Below are 21182 nucleotides of genomic sequence, written 5' to 3'. Positions count from 1 at the left end.
TCTGTTATGCCCATGGTATTGCTCATGTCTATAGGCGACGGTTACCACTTTCCATCAGGAGGGCCGTCAGCTTGTTTGCCATTCTAAGTTGTATAAAAAAAACCTACAGGAAATGAAGGGCTGGACCATTCTATGCCGGGACGTCATGGCATATGTATGTATGTACCAATAATATGTTTAATTATAACTCATTAGGGGGAAAGGGATTGTTAGTAACGGAGACAGAGAATCCCATTGCTAGCAATATACCCAACCAGGTCGACTTCCTCGCGGTTCTCCCTGGAAACTATCTTGGTTAATTCCTGATGAATTCATCATGATGGGCTAACTGGCCTGTTTTCATTCTCATCTATCACCCTTCACTGGTGCTCCGCCAGCGTATCCCGTTAGCGCAGGCGGGGTTACCATACCATTTTCACCCATGAAAAAAAAATATAACTCATTATTAGTTCTAAATAAAAGTTGCCGCATAATACTCGTACATAAAAAAAAAAAAAAACACCGACTGCAATCGTGGTAAAAACAGTTATTTTGGTTTAAAAACTTAATAACTGAACCAATTTTAAATAAAATTTCTGATCTTCTATAACACAGGCGGAGTACCTATCTACCACATACACTGTTTTAATATTTAAGATGTAAACAAAATTGCGGACTAAGCATTAAACCTTCATAATTTAAAATCATAATCGCGACTCAGTGGCGACTGTTGGTTGATCGATTATGCGGCGTTTATGATCCAAAGTTATAGCAGAGCGACAAATATTTTAATGGTCGCCTTCGCTTTATACGCTGCCGAGTACCATTACAACTCGCAGCGTGAAGGTCGCGTTATGTCACTTTTTATAGAAACAGTTAAATACGTTTACAAAACATTAACAATAGGGTTGGCAACTGATAGACATTTACTTAATATACTATATTTATTTAATAATTAAATATATTTTGTTGTTCAATGAACATTTTAAAACTTTTGTCAATTGGAACTAAAATGCAAATGAAAAAAAAATGCAAATATGCCTATTAATATCTTTTTTTAATTTTATCTTCTTCGAAATATTTGTAAAATAAAAAATATCAAACTATTATTTATTAATCTATACTATTTTTATATAATTTCGTTTAATACACTCTTTTAAAATATAAACTTAAAATCATAACATAATTTATAATTTAAAATTAGAACTTATAAATAATTACAACCGTAATAATCAATAAAATGAGAAATAAAAAGCAATTAATTGGGTATTCAGAATCGACAAAGCAATATAAATGTTTATAATATAAAAGTAAATGTAAGTTAATATAAAGGGGCGCAGATGGCAGATTTATCGTAAAAATGTCTTTTAAGATAAAAAATAGAAACAACTGATCCGTTTGTTTCTTAATCTAAATCTTAATATATATAAAAAATGAAAGAAATAAATTGAAACACATATTTATTTCATAGTATGTATAATATAACTAAGTAAGCAAGATACTGTTTAACGACTAGTATAGATAAATCAATCGAATAATCGTAGCTCCTTCTATTTTAATGAAATCAAATTAGACATGTTTTTCTTACTTTGATAATAAAATATAGCAGGTGCAAAACCTACATACCATATACATACAAGTATGATAAATAAATAAATCACATTGTAAAGGGATACCAAAATTGGAGCCACTGGTACTGGTATTACTAATATGGTACTCATGTATAAAAGATAAATGCAAACAGATGTCAGGTCGCCTGTATCCCAATTGGAAAGGTTAGTAGGACGCTCTACAAAGCGTGAAAGAAGCAACTATCTATGGTTAAAATGTTTATAATATTAGTAGGGTAAATCAATCTAGATTTCTTATTAAATTATTCTATTAAATCTAGATACGAAAGTTTGTTAACATGGAAAATGTTTGTTAAGGAGAATGGTTGCACAGGAACCACTTATGGCACCTCGACATAGATGGACGTTTTTACATAAAAACTGTTACTATATGGCAATTAAAATATATACAAAATTACCGATAGAATACAGAGATTTGATTGACTAAAAAATAATGGAGAAACTTAAAAATTGGTTTTCTGAGAGATATTTTTACTCACTTGATTATTTACACGCCACACGATTAATTCTAGAAATACTGTTTTCAACATTAAAAATTTCTAATGCAATAACCTGTATTCGGACAAATAAAGTCATCATTCATTCATAAAATCTTATTGTGGTAATAAAATAACTTGATTAGGTATACATAAATACACACACATACACGCACGCACGCACACACACACGCACGCACACACACACGCACGCACACGCGCACGCACGCACGCACGCACGCACGCACGCACACACACACACACACACACACACACACACACACACACACACACACACACACACACACACACACACACACACACACACGGACACGCGCTACACACACACACACACATACTCATTCATCACCTACTCACACGCACTTGCTCACCTTTCACTTATCCTCTGACCCGTACTAGTACATACACGTAGATTATAAAATTTTTCTAATTTCATTTATTAACTTGTATACTCTTTATATATCAAGTAAAATAGATGTCCTTGAGTTTGGGAGCCTGGTGATCTGTAAGACGGGTAATCCTAGTACCGACACCAGTCTCTCACAAAGATTGTTTTTAAATTGTAACCTATATAGCTGTAAATTTTATTATGTTATCATTTTGTGAAAGAAATAAATAAATAATAAATTCATGTGAATGCAAAAATAATTCTCAAAATTGATTTAGAAGTGTCAAAAACAAAAACACTCGGCGAATTGAGATCTTTCTCACATTTAAACTCGCTTAAATTTTTTAAAATAAAAAAAATTTTGTTTAAAGACAATACCTACGATAATCGTGTAAGTCTACGCCCCTCGTTATCTGGTTTCAAGAAATCCAAGGTGGTCTTCATTGGAAACGAAGGCCTCTGACGTGGCCTAATGTACGACTTTACGAGCCCTTTGAAGTTCCAGGCAAATAACCATTACTTTTAACGTCTTTATTTAGAAAAATCACGCGACTTGGTAATCAGTGACTTTGATACTCGTATTTAACATCCAATCCATCGAAATTTTATACTGTAATTATCCATTAATTGGCCACCTAATAGTTTTGTTAGTGGAAAGTTAATCTGTAAACAAGTATATGGAACGATTGGCTGTGGTTGGGAGATATCAGAATAGAATTTTTACTTTCGTTTTTTATCTACACGACTATTCTATTTAAAAATATTTCTTTCAAACTTTCATTTGGAATTCTTAAGCTCAAAAATTTAACCTTTGATATCTCGATTTGACATAACTAGAACTTTATCTATCAACTATCTAAATTTTATATTAGATTTTCCCTAGAAACTACAGTATGGGGTTCTTTAAAAGGGTATATTTGAGGTTTCTTCAAGATCGACAACGCGCACGTGTCTCCTGGTATTGCAGGCGTCTATACACTACAGTGGCCATTTACTATTACAAGAGCTGTATGCTCATTTGCTACCTTTGTATTATAAAAAAAATAAATAAATAAGAATAAGCATATCAAGGACTGTAACATAAAACAAAATTTTAATTATTAAATTAGTAATAATATAGTAAATGTGTATTAATAATGTGACAACCCTATTAACTTAAATCAGAATATTATGTGACCAGTAAGTTGTAACAACACGAGCGTACTAATGGATTATTCATTCTCCCAAGCGCCTTCTGACTCATCGTGCGTAACGCTATCTGACCAAGTCGAATTAACATTACTCTCGCCCAACCACAGACACATTGTTGTACTTCTCAAATTGTTAGGATTACCAGCCATGTGGTAGGCACGTTAAATAATTTAGTCCGATCGCAACAGTCAGGAAGTGGTAATGTTCTTTAATCTTAAGCGACAATTTGAAATTCTAATCAGGAGGAAGGCACAGCTGGGGCTTTAGAATTTTGATAAAAACTATAAGTGCCTAAGTGTAGAATATAATATGACAATGTAAGGAAGATTTTTCTTTTATTTTAGTAAAAAAATTAAATAAAGTAACTTTATAATCATAATTGTTAATCTTTTTAAAATTTAACATAATAACTTCAGCTTTTTTAGACAACCAAAACCTTTCTTATTACCTTATCTTATTTCCGTATCACTTCGCTTTTTTAATCTTTCAAACACGTAAAATAAGAACTGTCGACACAGACATAAAAATATACCCCATAAGTTACTTCTTGTCTTTTTTTTTATGCAACTTAGAATGGCAAACAAGCTGACGGCCCACCTGATGGAAAGTGGTAACCGTTGCCTATAACATGAGCAGTACCATGGACATAACAGAGTGTTTCGCCCATGATACTCCCCATGCGTTGCCACTCCTGAGGACTCAGGTGTTATTCCTCTGTACCCAGTAAATTCACGCCATATCCCACCCTTCAAACCGAAACACAGTCATGCCAACACAACTGCTTCACGGTTGAAACACGAATGGGACAGAGGTACCCAAGCAATCGACTTTTGTACAAAGTCTCCCTCTGGTGTCTCTGTATAATTATTTTTTTTTAAAGTTTTTTCAACAAGGGATAATAGAATGGTAATTTCCGTGTGGTTCCAGCATAGAAAGGGCCAACCCTTCCTTTTCTGCGACCAGAGAGAGACTTTGTACAAAAGTCGATTGCTTGGGTGGGTACCTCTGATCCATTCGTGTTTCAACCGTAAAGCAGTTGTGTTTACATGGCTGTGTTTCGGTTTGAAGGGTGGGATATGGCGTGAATTTACAGGGTACAGAGAAATAACACCTGAGTCCTCAGGAATGACAACGCATGGGGGGTATCATGGGCGACAGTATACTCTGTTATGTCTATGGTACTGCTCATGTCTATAGGCGACGGTTACCACTTTCCATCAGGTGGCCGGCAGCTTGTTTGCCATTCTACTCGTAAGTTGTATAAAAAAAAAACGTAAGAAAAGACGTAAGAAACTTAATGGTCGAGGGATGGGCAGCAACGTCCTTTTTAAAACATCACCAAAAAGCAAACTGCTGTTGCCAATCCCCATGTCAAACGTGGTAACTACTGGCAAAATTAAATTATTGTTAGTAATACGGACTACCAGTCCCATTGCTAGCAATATATACTGTCAGGTCGACCTCCATGTAGTCCTCCCTGGAAACCATCGTACTGAATTCCAAGTGCATTCATCACAGCGGACTAACTAACCTGCCTTTTCATTCTCGCCTATCATCCTTCACTGGTGCCAGCATATACCATTAGCGCAAGCGGGGTTACTATTTCATTATCATCCATTAAAAAAAAAACAGATACACAGCACCAATCGATTATGCTACGTAAGAGTTCGATAATTAAGCAGTTATAATAATTATGCAAGTATAACAAAATAATAATTTTTCGACGTCGTAATTATCTGTCTATTAGTAAGCTTTGAAATTTTTTTTTTACTAATAATGAAACATGTCAGTTCATATTGATTGATGAGTACATACATAAAACAACAACTACATGCCTCATTTACTATACAAGACTAGACTTATTTAGACATTTTAATAATAATAAATTTATTTGCATTTTTTTTTTATGGGTGAAAATGGTATGGTAACGGCTGCGCTAACGGAATACGCTGGCGGAGCCAAGTAAGGGTGATAGATGAGAATGAAAACATGCCAGTTAGCCCATCATGATGAATTCATCAGGAATTAACCATAATAGTTTCCAGGGGGAACCGCGAGGAGGTCGACCTGGTTGGGTATATTGCTAGCAATGGGATTCTCAGTCACCATTACTAACAATCCCTTTCCCCTTGATTGATGATACCTTTATGTCCCATGATGATGAGTTAATACATAAAACAACAACTACATGCCTCATTTACTATACAATGCTAGACTTATTTAGACATTTTAATAATAATAAATTTATTTGCTTTAAATAGGGTAGGTATCAGTGGTATTATATTACATAAAGTTTCGTGCCTATTTAGCCATTACAGAATTACATGCAAATGTTACATTTTGTTAGGACCTGAGCATCGACAATTATATTTATCTCTTTTTTATACAACTTAGAATGGCCATGCAAATGTTACATTTTATTTAATATATATTAATTTATGCATCGACAATAACTATATTTATCTATTACTTAATTACTTATCATTAATTAGCACGAAGTAGTTACTTGTTCAACATTTAATTATTAAAACATATTTCAAGTAAAATTTCTGTCCTACAAGCATTTGTTTAATTATAACTTAAAAAGAAACACATACTAATTTCTTTTTTTAAGATAGACATAGTTCTTTCATGTAGATTAATTTGAATTAGGGCATAAACTATTGGAGCAATAAAAGTAGGAATCATCAGTAGTTATCAAAAGGGAATTCATCTTCACACGCTGGAACCTAAACGGTCGCACAGTCGATTTTAGAGTTTTCTCCCAAGAATACTCAGACTGTTGAATGAATTCTCTGCCGAGGTTTCCCTTAAGCACTGCAATATGGGGTTCTTCTAAAAAGGCGTATGAAGCGTTTCTTCAGGATCGTCAACGCGCAAGTGACATCACTTGTGTTGCAAGCGTCTATAGGCTACAGAGATCGTTTATCATCAGATGGGCTGTATGCATGTCTTGCCGTTCGCCTTTGTGGTATAAAAAAATCAAATGACAGATGCTAATCATGGCAATGAAGTAAAAAAAATCATATTCTAATAGTAGAGCTTTAGCGGAAAGAATTTTACGTAAATTATGAGAACAGATGCCAAATGTTTGGATGTTCTTTAAAATGTTTACACGTTATTCACAGTTTGGAATACCTACTAAATGATTAACACATGTTTGTACATAAGTAAATCCAACACAATGTTGACAACCCAAATGGTATTACCAGTTTGTTGTTTTCTTACTTCGCCGTAGCTTACCGTGCATTCTGAAGAAATTCGACGACATGCAAACAAAACATTACGCAGCTAAAAGTGATTTTTCGTGTGAATTGTCAATAGACGATTGATTGGATGGCCATTGAGAGTTACTTTAGTTGATGACAGGCTTTCACTCAACACTAGAAGTTTCTAAGGTTTACCAGAGGGAAAATTTGTACAAAAGTCGATTGCTTGGGTACCTCTCTCCCATTCGTGTTTCTACCGTGAAACAGTTGTAAACACAACTGTTTACAACTGTTGGCTATGTTATGGCTATGGTTCGGTTTGAAGAGTGGGATATGGCGTGAATTTACAGGGTACAGAGGAATAACATCTGAGTCCTCAGGAATGGCAACGCATGGGAGGTATCATGGGTGAAACAGTATAGTCTGTTATGTCCATGGTACTGCTCATGTCTATAGGCGACGGTTACCACTTTCCATCAGGTGGGCCGTCAGCTTGTTTGCCATTCTAAGTTGTATAAAAAAAAGGGAGATTACATGTAAATATAGTTGATAAAGCAGTATATATTAGATTTTGCTTTGCAACAAGAAAATAGGCAACTTTGACTATAACAAACATAAGTTGAAACCATACATATATATACTGTAGGATTCAGAAAGTTGGTATCTGTTGAGAAGAGCTCGCAGGAAACTCGTCAATTACTTACTAATTTATTATTTCAGCCATTAACTGTCCACTGCTGGACATAAGCCTGTCCCATAGAGGGAGCTTTACCAGTAGTTGCCACGCTTAGCAGGCGGATTGGCAACCGCAGTTAGGCTTAAGAGATGTTTAAAGAGGGTCGCTCTTGCCCATCCCTAGCCCTACCTTAGTCATCTCTTACGACACCCACGGGGTAGGAAAAGGTGGTCCATTCTATGCCGGTACTTACACGGCCTTACGACTAGTTTACTCAATTTACTAGTTTACTCAAATAAAAAAAAATCTGATTGAGAAATGATGAAAAATTGCGAGCTTCCCATATTAACATGACGTAAATTATTTGTCGTATTTCAACCTACATTACTGTTAAAAAAAATCTATTTCATTAATAGAATACGATCTCAAAATAAAATTAATAATTTCTAGTTCTCCTTGTATATTTTTACCATTTTAGTTTTTTTTTTTTTTATATACAACTTAGAATGGCAAACAAGCTGACGGTCCACCTGATGGAAAGTGATAACCGTCGCCTATAGACATGACAGACCATGGACATAACAGAGTATACTGTTTCGCCCATGATACCCCCTTACGTTGCCATTCCTGAGGACTCAGGTGTTATTCCTCTGTACCCAGTAAATTCACGCCATATCCCACCCTTCAAACCGAAACACAGCCATGCAAACACAACTGCTTCACGGTTGAAACACAAATGGGACAGAGATACCCAAGTAATCGACTTTTGTACAAAGTCTCTCTCTGGTAAAACTAATAACTTTGTTTGTGTTGTTTATCTATTTATTTTTTATGAGTACCTAACTACTATAGAGGTACCTCATTACGTGACAATAACACGTAGCTCGCCATCAGTTCGACCCGGTCAGTGAATCAGGTCAGGACATTGTAATATCGGTCGATACCACCTTCCATATTACACTTTATTGATGGAATAAAAGCACATTCAATAGTGGAATGTTGACTTACGGCGACAACACTGCTATATTAATGATGTATATATCTAAAAGGTACTATGAAATTTATAGAAGCGTCGGTAATGTTTCTGGAAGTTTTTATTAAGATAGTGCCCTAGATCTGTTATCTTTGGTAATCCTTAAAAAATGTTTTTTTTTATGGGTGAAAATGGTATGGTCTAACGGCCTGCGCTAACGGGATACACTGGCGGAGCACTAGTGAAGGGTGATAGATGAGAATGAAAACAGGCCAGTTAGCCCATCATGATTCATCAGGAATTAACTATGATAGTTTTCAGAGGGAACCGCGAGGAGGTCGACCTGGTTGGGTATATTGCTAGCAATGGGATTCTCGGTCTCCATTACTAACAATTTCTTCCCCCTCCCCTTAAAAAATGTTAACAAATTGAAAGTAAATATTAGAGTTATAAACCGACAACTGATAAGGGAAAAAGTTCTTGAGTAGCGACTTCGTATTAGTAAACGTAGTATAGAACGATCCCCACTAGATGGAACGAGAACCTCAAATGCATGCAGCTAATGGACGCAGGTTACGTTACCTATGTTCAGCAGTAGATGACAATTGAAATCATGATGTTGATTTTATTATTATTTTACAAAAATTCTCATCTCCCCTCTTAAGGAGAAGAGAGGAGATGGCAACTAACCCCCGGCAGAAGCACAATCGGCCGGGCTTCAGGTCCCCAGGGAGAGAACCCGGTGTACAATGCGGGCAGTATCTAAGAGCACCGCTTTCTGCATCTTTTCCGGGAGTGAGCCGCTTCGGAATCCCAACCGTCTGAATAAAGGGAGTTTTGCCAGTAGTTGCCAAGCTTGACAGGTAGACTGGCAACCATAGTTAGCCTTTGATGATGTTTTAAGAGGGACGCTGTTGCTCATCTCTAAACCATTAAGTTCCCATAGTTGCTTTTTACGACAACCTGTGAAAGGAAGGGGTGGCCTATTCTATGCTGAGACCACACGGTCGTATTCCTTCTGAAGATTGATGACCATTCATTGCGATATCACCCATTTTTTTTTCGCAGCCTAACGAAACACAAATTTGATGTTAAAATTACACAATACATGTATACCGTATAAAAATATTTAAAATAATAAAATATCATTCCTTTGAACCTTTGTTATAAGATTTATGAAGAACAAAATTTTAAGCTCCATTTACCGAGTCTTACATATACTGTAAGAACAAAAACATGAAATTTCAGTGTGAAAATTCGGAATTTCATTTAATTGTCGACTCCCAGAACAGGCATCGGTTCATATCCCTGATGACGTCATCAGGGATAAATAAAAAAAGAAGACTTCTTTTCTACCTCTGAAGAAATGTTATAAACAGTCTGGTATCCTGGGTATTAAAGTATTTATTGTTCTGATTTCGGTATAAACAAAAATATGAAATTGAGTCCGAAAACTTGGTATTTCATTTAATAGTAAACTCCCAGAATAGGCATGGGTTCATATCCCTGATAACGTCATTAGGTATAAACAAAAAAAGACACTTCTTTTCTGCCTCTGAAGAAATGTTATAAACAGTCTAATATCCTGGGTATTAAAGTATTTATTGGGCTGATTTCGGTTTGAACAAAAATATGAAATAAAGTCCAAAAATTTGGAATTTCATTTAATGGTAAATTCCCAGAACAGGCATGGGTTCATATCCCTGATGGCGGCATCAAAGGTAGATAAAAAAAAGACTTCTTTTCTGCATTTAAAGGAATGCTATAAATAGCCTGGTATCCTGATGTCATGTGACATAGTTTTAGATTGACATTGCACCAATTAGATCAATTCGCTCAGCGACGCTCGTAAGATTTGTGTGCGGTGTCGCTTATTCCAAGGTTCGTATCTTTAATTAGACGTGTATTAAATCTGAATCTGTCTATTCTGATATCATAAAGAGGAAAGATTTGATTGTTTGTTTTTAATGGATAAAAACAAAACCTACTGGACCTTTTTTTTTTAAATTCTTTCACCTATTTATTTTTTGTAGGGTGAAAATGGTATGGTAACCCCGCCTGCGCTAACGGGATACGCTGGCGGAGCACCAGTGAAGGGTGATAGATGAGAATGAAAACAGGCCAATTAGCCCATCATGATGAATCCATCAGGAATTAACCATGATAGTTTCCAGGGAGAACCGCGAGGAGGTCGACCTAGTTGGGTATATTGCTAGCAATGGGATTTTCAGTCTCCATTACTAACAATCCCTTTCTCCCCCTTCTTTCACCTATTAAAAGCTACATAATCAGCAAGTACAATTAATAATATAATAGTAATCAGTTTCCCAGAGGAAAACTTTGTATAAAATCGTTTGCTTAGGCACCTCTGTCCTATTCGTGTTTCTACCGAGAAACAGTTGTGTTTGCACAGCTGTGTTTCGGTTTAAAGGGTAGGATATGGCAGTGAATTTACAGAGTACAGATGAATAACACCTTAGTCCTCAGGAATTGCAACGCATGAGGGGTATCAATTGGCGAAACAGTATACTCTGTTGTCTATGGTACTGCTCATGTCTATAGACGACGGTTACCATTTCCCTTCAGCTGGGCCGTCAGTTTGTTTGCCATTCTAAGTTACATAAAAAAAAGAGTAATATTGGCTATATATTTTCGTAATTTCTATCTACTTGTGCGAAGTCGGGTCGGATCGTTAGTATAGAATAAATTATTTTGATTTAATACGTGTAAAGGTTACTTTAGTGTCAGTTTATAGACCTCTATATATTTTTTTATAAATTTGTAAGTGGTACTTTAGAACACGACGTATTCTGTATTCGATGGTAAACATAAATAACCCATTACAACACTAAAATGCTTCTACTCACTCATGTACTAAGACCTCATAACACAGTAGGTGCTTTGTATCTACAATGTCATACTCGCCCTTCAAATTGGAACATATAGCATGCAGGTAATGGTACTTTATAAGTGAAACTAAAAAAAATTAAACTTCTCATAATAATATTTTAATTATACTATCGGGTTTTAATGCAATATTTTTGCTTCTTTATTGCTCACGTTTTGACGTGGATTGCACCACGTCTTGATCACGATAAAAACATTCAAACACTTAGGAATCAGTCAAATTTCCCATCATGTTAAATCCTGTGTAATTAATCATCATGTGTAAACAATGCGTACAAAAGACAACAAGTTTAAAATTAACTATTGTCATAATAATATTTTAAAGTTTTATTTTATATTTCTATTTTATATAACTTAGAATAGCAAATAATAATAATAAATTGCACTTTCCATCGAAAGTGGTAACCGTCGCCTATAGACAGTACCATGGTCATAACAGAGTATACTGTTTCGCCCATGATACCCCCCATGCGTTGCCATTCCTGAGGACTCAGGTGTTATTCCTCTTTACCCAGTAAATTCACGCCATATCCCACCCTTCAAACCGAAACACAGCCATGCAAACACAACTGCTTCACGGTTGAAACATGAATGGGACAGAGGTACCTAAGCAATCGACTTTTGTACAAAGTCTCCCTCTGGTAAACTATCGAGATTCTTGTACAATCTGTCAGAAACGGATCGGACGGGAAAGGATCGAGATGTACAAATATCCTTAGGGCTTTGCCAATAATTGCCACGCCTTTATTATGTAGTCTTTTACAATGAAACCTAAAATTGAACTAGGTACCTACTAATAATTTAAGTAATTAAATTTATTTGTTTAATAATGATTATAATGAAATTGACGACAAATAAATTATTGTTATTACCCTTATAATTCCATAGATGACCTTCCGTTCGCAACACAGTCAAACCGCTGTCGCGTTGTTATGGCGAGAGAACTGTGAAATGAGTCAAGGTCGTCCACATACGACCAGTCTCAACCTTCACATAGCCAGATGATGTGATGTCATATCAACATTTCTTTTTAATATTCATACAAAAAAAAATTACGAAACCTTGTATTTTATTTATTTATTTATACTTTTGCACACATTAAAATATGTCTACAAAGTGGACTTTATGCCTAATGACATTCTCTATTAGTCAACCGTTACGCTAAACAGAGAGAGTAAATGGCTGTGCATTTTTTTTAATGGATGAAAATGGATTGGTAACCCCGCCCGCGCTATTGGTATACACCGACGAGGCACCAGTGGAAGATGATAGGTGAGAATGAATGCAGGTCAGTTAGCCCACCATGATGAATTCGACAAGAATTAAACATGATGGTTTTTAGGGGGAACCGCGTGGAGGTCAACCTGAGAGGGTATATTGCCAGTAATGGGGCTATTAGACCCCATTACTAACAATCCCTTTCCCCCTAATGGCTGTGCATTGATTGTACGTAATGATGTAGGTGAGTAAAAAAAAATTGCTGAAAGTTTGAATGTGCTTTCATCCAGCATACTAGCACTAAAATAACATGCTATGATAACGAAGGTCGATCCTCAGATCCTCGATTCTATTTTTTTTTAGAATGACAAACAAGCTGACTGCCCACCTGATGGAAAGTGGTAACCGTCGCCTATAGACATGAGCAGTACCATGGACATAACAGAGTATACTGTTTCGCCCATGATACCGCCCATGCGTTGCCATTCCTGAGGACTCAGGTGTTATTCCTCTGTACCCTGTAAATTTACGCCATATCCCACCCTTCAAACCGAAACACAGCCATGCAAACACAACTGCTTCACGGTAGAAACACGAATGGGACAGAGGTACCCTAGCAATCGACTTTTGTACAAAGTCTCCCTCTGGTAATTATGGTACTAATTGTATCTCGTAGCTTTCCTCACATTATTTAGGATAAAATGTATGTGTTAATCTACGATATTGTTTATTTATATATTTTTTTATTCAAATCCATCCACTTGTTTAAACTCGTTTATTTTTTTTAAAATGGTCATAAAAGTTAACGTATATAGTTAATCAATATAGCATTGATTAATTATTTACGTTATGTAATAAAAATTTTAATTAAAAAAAAATACTGAATTACTACAGTTACACTATTAAAATAGCTAAAATAATATGTTGATATTAAAATAAAAAAAAATGAATCACTATTTTAACTATTAAAATAGCTAATACAGTATTAATATGTTTATTTTCCGGTCTGTCGATTCCGGATGTGTTTTGTTTTGTGTTGTGTATTGCTATAATACATACTTAGTATGTATTTAATAATTTCATTTAGATAACTATATTTGAAAGAATAAAACCTGTTTTATGTAATAAAACATGGAATAATATTATTAATAATAACATAAAATTTTAATAAAAGAAAATTTGTTACATTAAGAATTCATGATAACAGGCTATTATTATTTTTTACATGTTTTTAGACAATGTAAATGCATGTTTATCAGGGGTCCGCATCAGGTCACTTAACTAAAAAAATATTTATTAGAACAATGTTTAGTAAACTCGACGAAATACATTGTCGTCGTCCTTCTCATTAAATCAGTAGATAGTAATTATAATAAAACTACATAAAATAACGCCATATTTTTTCCTAAATTTTAGGACCTAACTAAAATGTTTTTGGGGGGAAAGGGATTGTACATTCATACATACATTGTACATTACTAAATGGAGACTGAGAATCCCATTGCTAGCAATATACCCAACCAGGTCGACCTCCACGCGGTTCCCCCTGGAAACTATCATGGTTAATTCCTGATGAATTCATCATGATGGGCTAACTGGCCTGTTTTCATTCTCATCTATCACCCTTCACTGGTGCTCCGCCAGCGTATCCCGTTAGCGCAGGCGGGGTTACCATACCATTTTCACCTATAAAAAAAAAACTAAAATGTTTTTTGACAGGGGTCTACGTAATTCGTGACTGTAAAAATTTTAAGAAACCTTGACCTAGTGTATAATTCACCATATGTTCTCGCTAACTACGGAAGCGACGCCTGCTCGTATCTGTGATATATGTACAATGGTATCACAATGGGATGTTCGTACAAGGTTGACTGTTAGCTGAATGGCGTATGCACCAGTCCATCAGATACGAAGTGTCTACTTGGGTTTATTTCAAACAATCGCACCAAAAATGATCGCGTTGAAATAGTACTGTCTTTTTTGTATACCATGTATTATAAAAATAAAATTGATGTCTGGGTACATAATTCCTAAACTAACTTAGTACTGTTGTAAAGAGGAAAGGATTGTTAGTAAAGAGGTGGATAGCTTCTATTGCTTTTTAATGGGTGATAATGGAATGGTAAACCCGCCTGCGCTATCGGGATACGCTGGCAGGGCACCAGTGAACGATGACAGGTGAGGATGAAAACGCAGGTCACTTAGCCCATCGTGACGAATTCCACTAGAATTAACCACAACAGTTTCTAGGAGGAACTGCGTGGGCAACCTGATAGGGTGTATTCCTAGCTATGGGTCTATTAGTCCTTATTACTAACAATCCCTTTCCAGGGGGAAAGGGATTGTTAGTAATGCAGGCTGAGAATTCCATTGCTAGCAATATACCCAACTAGGTCGACCTCCTCGCGGTTCCCCCTGAAAACTATCATGGTTAATTCCTGATGAATTCATCATGATGGGCTAACTGGCCTGTTTTCATTCTCATCTATTACCCTTCACAGGTGCTGTCTCTTAAGGATAACCCACACTAACCATTTTTTATCCTTTACATTTTATGGGAAAAAAATGGCTTATTTACAAAATGATTTTAAGCAATACAGCATTAATTTTTATCCAATTAAGTAATTTTTTATAATTAAATACATTGTCTATTTAATATAGATCAATATTGCCCTTACAGCATGTAAGTTAAATGGATATTTCCAAAGATATTACACCCGTGCAAGGCCGGGGCGGGTCGCTAGTATGAAATAAAAATTCGAAAACATATCTATGCTCACTATATTAGCTTTAAAATACAAGATACAATACGGATATGTGTACGTAATGGTAAGCTAGGTACATACAGTTTACATCGTCCATTAATTTCAAACCCATACAAACATACGTTCCCATAAACACCCCGCCCACGTTCTATCGTACTATTTCGTCACACACGAGCACGGATCATTTCCTATACGAATTATGGTTTCTTGTATGTTGACCCCATTTTTATATTTTATCGTCCCTTGGATGTAGGGCTGTCAGCTGCTACTATTAATTATTTCTAATCTTATTAATATTTTTTTTTATTATTAAATAAAAGTACATAAACATAACAGAGGGAGATTTTTTACAAAAGTCGTTTGCTTGGGTACCTTTGTCCAATTCGTGTTTCAACCGTAAAGCAGTTGTGTTTGCATAACTGTGTTTCGGTTTGAAGGGTCGAATATGGCGTAAATTGACAGGGTACAGAGGAATAACACCTGAGTCCTCAGGAATGGCAACAAATGGGTGGTATCATGGGCGAAACAGTATACTCTGTTATGTCCATGATACTGCTCATGTTTATAGGCGACGGTTACCACTTTCCATCAGGTGGGCCGTCAGCTTGTTTGCCATTCTAAGTTGTGTAAAAAAAAAATTAAGCATATAGGAAACTTTATGCGGTAAATTTACGTGAACAGAGCGGTCGGGTAAGAATATAAATTTTTCATCGTAAAATTACCTATTATTGGAAGGAATGACGCCATTAACTAAGTAATACAAGCACAAATTGAAAAAGACTTGAGATGACGCATCGAGTGACGTAAGCCGATGACGTCGCCGGTAATAGAATACTGTGTTCGCGGAATAATGGTAATAATTCCTATTACTGTGAGTAATCATGAGCAATAATTTGTGAAACTTTAATAAATTAATAAATGAATATGCTTTATTTAATTTATACAATATAGAGAATAAGCAAGACTTATGCGACTCGCGAGCTACATGCGGCTCTTTGGATGTTAAACTTCGAGTCTTTAGTTCCATACGTAAATATGATTTATTTTATAAAAAAAAATACCAAATCCTTCTGAATCGATTAACAAAGATTAGGCACCAAACTTTATTTATGCAAGTACTATTTATTGTTAACAAGATAAGTTTTTGTGGCTCTTTAAAAAATTTGTAAATTGTAATTTTTTACTCTTCAGACTCAAAAGGTCGCCGACCCCTGATCTAGGCATTTTATGATGTTCCAAATGTGTATTTCCCGTATTCCTGTATTTCCCGCGACATATACATATATGTGTTAGACATACATATATGTATATGTCGCGTACATATATCGTCATAGTCGTAGAATACTGACGAATCTGACAAAGATTACATATAAAGATCCGTCAGTATTCTACGACTATGACGATATGTGTATGACAATTATACGACAAAATTAGGTGTGTATACAACATGTATGTATGTTATATACACACCTAATTTTGTCGTATAATTGTCAAATGGACAAATGTGCACTCGTTAATGTTGGACGCCGCCCAAAAACCTAGTGACCCAATTTCAAAAGAAACGGAGACAATATAAACCAACACCCACAGAAGGGCTTTGACCCCGGCAATAGGTATGCTGGATTAGTATGCTCAATAATTCATTACCAAAATACTACCGATTTTTTTTTATCTCTCTTTAGGTATAATTTATATTCGATTTTTATTCCATAAAACTTCATGTGTGCAACTAAACAAAAAAATATGTTAATAAACGAGTTATACGGATTCAAAGTAAATCGACCCGTATTAAGACCCGATTTAAAGGGTACAGAGGAATAACACCTGAGTCCTCAGGAATGGCAACGCATGGGGGGTATGATGGGCGAAACAGTATACTCTGTTATGTCCATGGTACTGCTCATGTCTATAGGCGACGGTTACCACTTTCCATCAGGTGGGCCGTTATCTTGTGTGCTATCCTAAGTTATATAAAAAAAAGAAAAATCTAGATATATCACAAGTTCTTCTCCTCCTAAAAATCTATTTTAACTATTCAAGTGAATCTCTTTCTTTCAAATTGGGAATTTAATGCAAAAGGAAGAGAAAAAATACCTCAATTATAAAATAGTTTTATGAAACGTTTGACATTTTCATAAATAAGGGGTACATAAGTTTTATTTAAATGCAATATTTTAGAACAATTACAATAGTCTTGAACAAGAATTGGCAGGAAAAATTATCTCATTGCACGAATTAAAACAAACACACGAAGCGAATACGCGAATGTCTTCTATGTTTTTAACTTCAATTCGTTTCAATTTTAGAACTGACACATGCTCACGTTTACATTACACATACTATATGTATATTGCACACTAGTGTAGATGATTGTATTTTAGTGCCGCCTCTGTCGTTGCATTTCGTTTCGTTATTTTTATTTCTCTCAATAAGCCAACGACTATTCTCATAATACATTTTATTTCAAAAATAGTCACAATTTGTCCCTAGTGAAACACTTTTAATATATAATAAAAACTTCAATTCAATCTTTATATTTGTAATTTGACTTGTAGTTATACTTGTAATGGAACCAAAAAAAATGTTGAATAATTCATATAAAATAATTTGGACAGTTAAAGGCTGATCATGATGATAAATTAGTATTCATTTCTTCCTATCACCCATTAGTTTTGTAAGACTACACCCACACACTCGAAGCATCATTAAAACACCCACTCACACGAATGGCATTGCTGACTTCCACGTTTAACACCTTATCGGGTTAAGGTCGTGTGCCTTTGATGGGTTTAATGTGATCAGATGTGTTTACTTTTTTTTAAGACGTTGATCCAAATACATAACTAGTCAGAGAGACTCTAAATCTATAGTCGTTTTGACCCATGTTTCAATGTGTTAGTGTTTACTAATTGTGCATTGTGGGGGGAAAGGGATTGTTAGTAATGGAGACTAAGAATCCCATTGCTAGCAATATACCCAACCAGGTCGACCTCCTCGCGGTTCCCCCCGGATACTATATTAGTTAATTCCTGATGAATTCATCATGATAGGCTAACTGGCCTGTTTTCATTCTCATCTATCACCCTCCACTGGTGCTTCGCCAGCGTATCCCGTTAGCGCAGGCGGGGTTACCATTCCATTTTCACCCATAAAAAAAATGTGCATTGTTGTTATCAATTCAAAAACATCGTAGTTAAGTTTTGGTAGTTTTATCACAGGGCCAACTGACCTAACTTCATTCTTATCGGGGAGAAAGATTTTTTTTAATGGATGATAATGGAATGGTAGCACAGGCGAGGTTACCATTTCATTCTCACCCATTAAAAAAAACTTCATCCTTATCTATTATTTCCTACTGTACTCCGCCAGTATTGCGAATTTGTCATTTTATATTCATTAATTAAAAAAATATATTGGCTAATGTATGCTTAAGTGAGAAAAATATAAGTAGGCGTTAAATTCGTATATGTTTGACTTAACTACTTGATTTCGCAACTGTACCTATTTTAGCGTGCTTGTTAATTTAAAGTAGGCGGAAAATCGCCTACTTACTCCCCGACTAAATTACGCAAAACTTTCTAAACAAAATATTAATTTAAATGTTTATTTAAACAGTACCTAATAACAAATAATTCAATGGCTTTGTAAAATAAAGTATTAAAATCCTATCCAAACATTTACTAGTATCTTGTCACTTGTCAATTTATTTCTTACCTGAAAAATAAAAAAAAAATTATATCTCTCAAAGTTTGTTTAGATATAAATATGTTTTATATATAAATATTTTTACATCAATATAAAAAAAAAAAAAACCTCTATTCAAAATAACAATATGGCCGTGATTTACCTACAATAATATTTAATGGCGTTCTAACGAAGTCGATGGCATATGTATCTAGTAAAATAAATATATTTCTCAATACGAATAGGAGGATATAAAAGGAATCAGCATAAATTATGTCATAAGCATATTAAATCAAAGAGACGTAATCTGTAAAGTATGCATTTTATACAATTAGTAGCTTGTGCAATCCGTGCGTGTGATTTATGAAGCGTGACTGTTGGTGATTGCTATTCATATTTGTGATTGCAAGATATTCGTATGAACTGTTCGTGACGACACTTCGTGTATCTACCATAGGCGATGCCGCAAAATGCCGCAACTTCTAAAATCACAAACACCAGTCGGTAGAAAACACGTATGACATCATGAATGATTATGATGGAAAAGAAAGAAAACAAAATAATAATAAAATTTAATTTTAAAGTGCTGTCTTCGCGCGTCGTGCTCTGCTACCAAAATAGATTACCTACACAGAGATCATATGTATCTAGATACGTTTAGATGAAACGTTGTGTATTAAAAAACGCCCCAAATATAAGTCGGCTAACTATTAACAGATGCTTTAAATGTTTTACTACATCATAATTATAGTTATGTACTTATTTCTTGTGATATTGTTTTGTGGCCAGTAAATATTTTCTATTATATTTTATATGTTTAGGAATATGTATAATATTTTAGTTCATATATATTTCACATTCATTCACACAAAAACAAGCTAGTCTGTGTTCTGTGAAACCAAACAAAGATTATGAGATGAGATATAAAAAGTCGTCTGCATCGCTAGCGTGGATACTTCTGTCCTATCCGTATTTCTGACATGAAAATGCCAGGTGTGCTTGCTGTATTTCCATTTAGAGAGTATGATATGGCAGTGAAATTACAGGGTTTGGAGGTATAAATGGCAACGTATAAACTGTATCATAGGTATCGCAATATATTCTACGATATCTATGGTATTGTTTATGTCTTTTCGTGACGGTTACCACTTTTCATCAGGTAGTCGATAGCTTATATTCCATTGGAAGTATCATAAAGTAAAAGCGTTTTTAGAAATACGGTCTATCTAGATTCTATTAATCTAAGCTTACATATTTACATCTTTTGATTTGATATCACTCACGCGCATTTTTCTTGTTGCAGATCTTCGGAATTGTGATCATAGCTGCAGCATGCGTGGACATGGGCATGATCAAGGGCTTCGCTGGCATGGAGCCGACAGGCCACGAGACGGACGCTGTCCTCATAGCTATTGGCGTGCTTATCATCGTGATAGCCGCCTTTGGATGTTTCGGCGCGTGGAAGGAGAGCCCTAAGTTGCTGTATATAGTAAGTAGTTTTGAACTCAACAGGAGCCCTTATTCATGAGCACTAGTGCTGGTCGCGTTACAGCCGTGTAAAGCGAAACTTGTTGGGTATCCCCAAATTTAAAACGTAAGTAAAGGTGACATAAATAATTACAGTGATGATCATCGTCATCATCTCAGCCATTATCTGTCTACTGGTGAACATAGGCCTTCCCCATAGACTGTCATAAGGAACGGTCCTAAGCCACCTGCATCCACTGACTCCCTGCAATGCATTTGAGGTCGTCACTCCATGAAGTAAGAAATCGTCAGCGAAACCGGAGTCGTAGTCGAATTAGAATGATAATATTTATTATTTTTTCTGTCTCCTAGTTTGCGGGTTGCCTCATCATCATCATACTTCTCGAGCTATCTGTTGGCATAGCGGCCGCCGCCCTACGTCCCCAGATCGAAGGCACATTGAAAACTCAGCTCCGGGCGTCCTTTATCAAGAACAAATCGACCAGGGAGGAAGACTCCACTTACAGGGATTTCTGGGATCGCATTCAAACTAATGTAAGATATTTAGTTTATTTAAAGCAATGCGTTGTAGCCACT

At 35.5% G+C, this 21182-nt stretch overlaps 1 protein-coding gene across 1 annotated transcript in view; it reads left to right on the top strand.

Moving 5' to 3' along the window:
- Positions 1-21182, top strand: part of LOC113519360 (23 kDa integral membrane protein-like) — a 37694-nt gene that overhangs the window by 8237 nt on the left and 8275 nt on the right. The window contains exons 2-3 of the mRNA XM_026904420.3: positions 20422-20607; positions 20958-21140. Coding sequence (XP_026760221.3) covers positions 20422-20607; positions 20958-21140 — 369 coding nt within the window. The remainder of the gene's footprint in view (positions 1-20421; positions 20608-20957; positions 21141-21182) is intronic.

Source organism: Galleria mellonella, unplaced genomic scaffold, assembly GCF_026898425.1.
Source record: "Galleria mellonella isolate WM207_F2 unplaced genomic scaffold, CSIRO_AGI_GalMel_v1 utg103, whole genome shotgun sequence".
In the NCBI taxonomy this organism is placed as follows: domain Eukaryota; kingdom Metazoa; phylum Arthropoda; class Insecta; order Lepidoptera; family Pyralidae; genus Galleria; species Galleria mellonella.
Note: the sequence above shows the minus strand (reverse complement) of the source record. Positions and strands in the feature narration are given on the sequence as shown.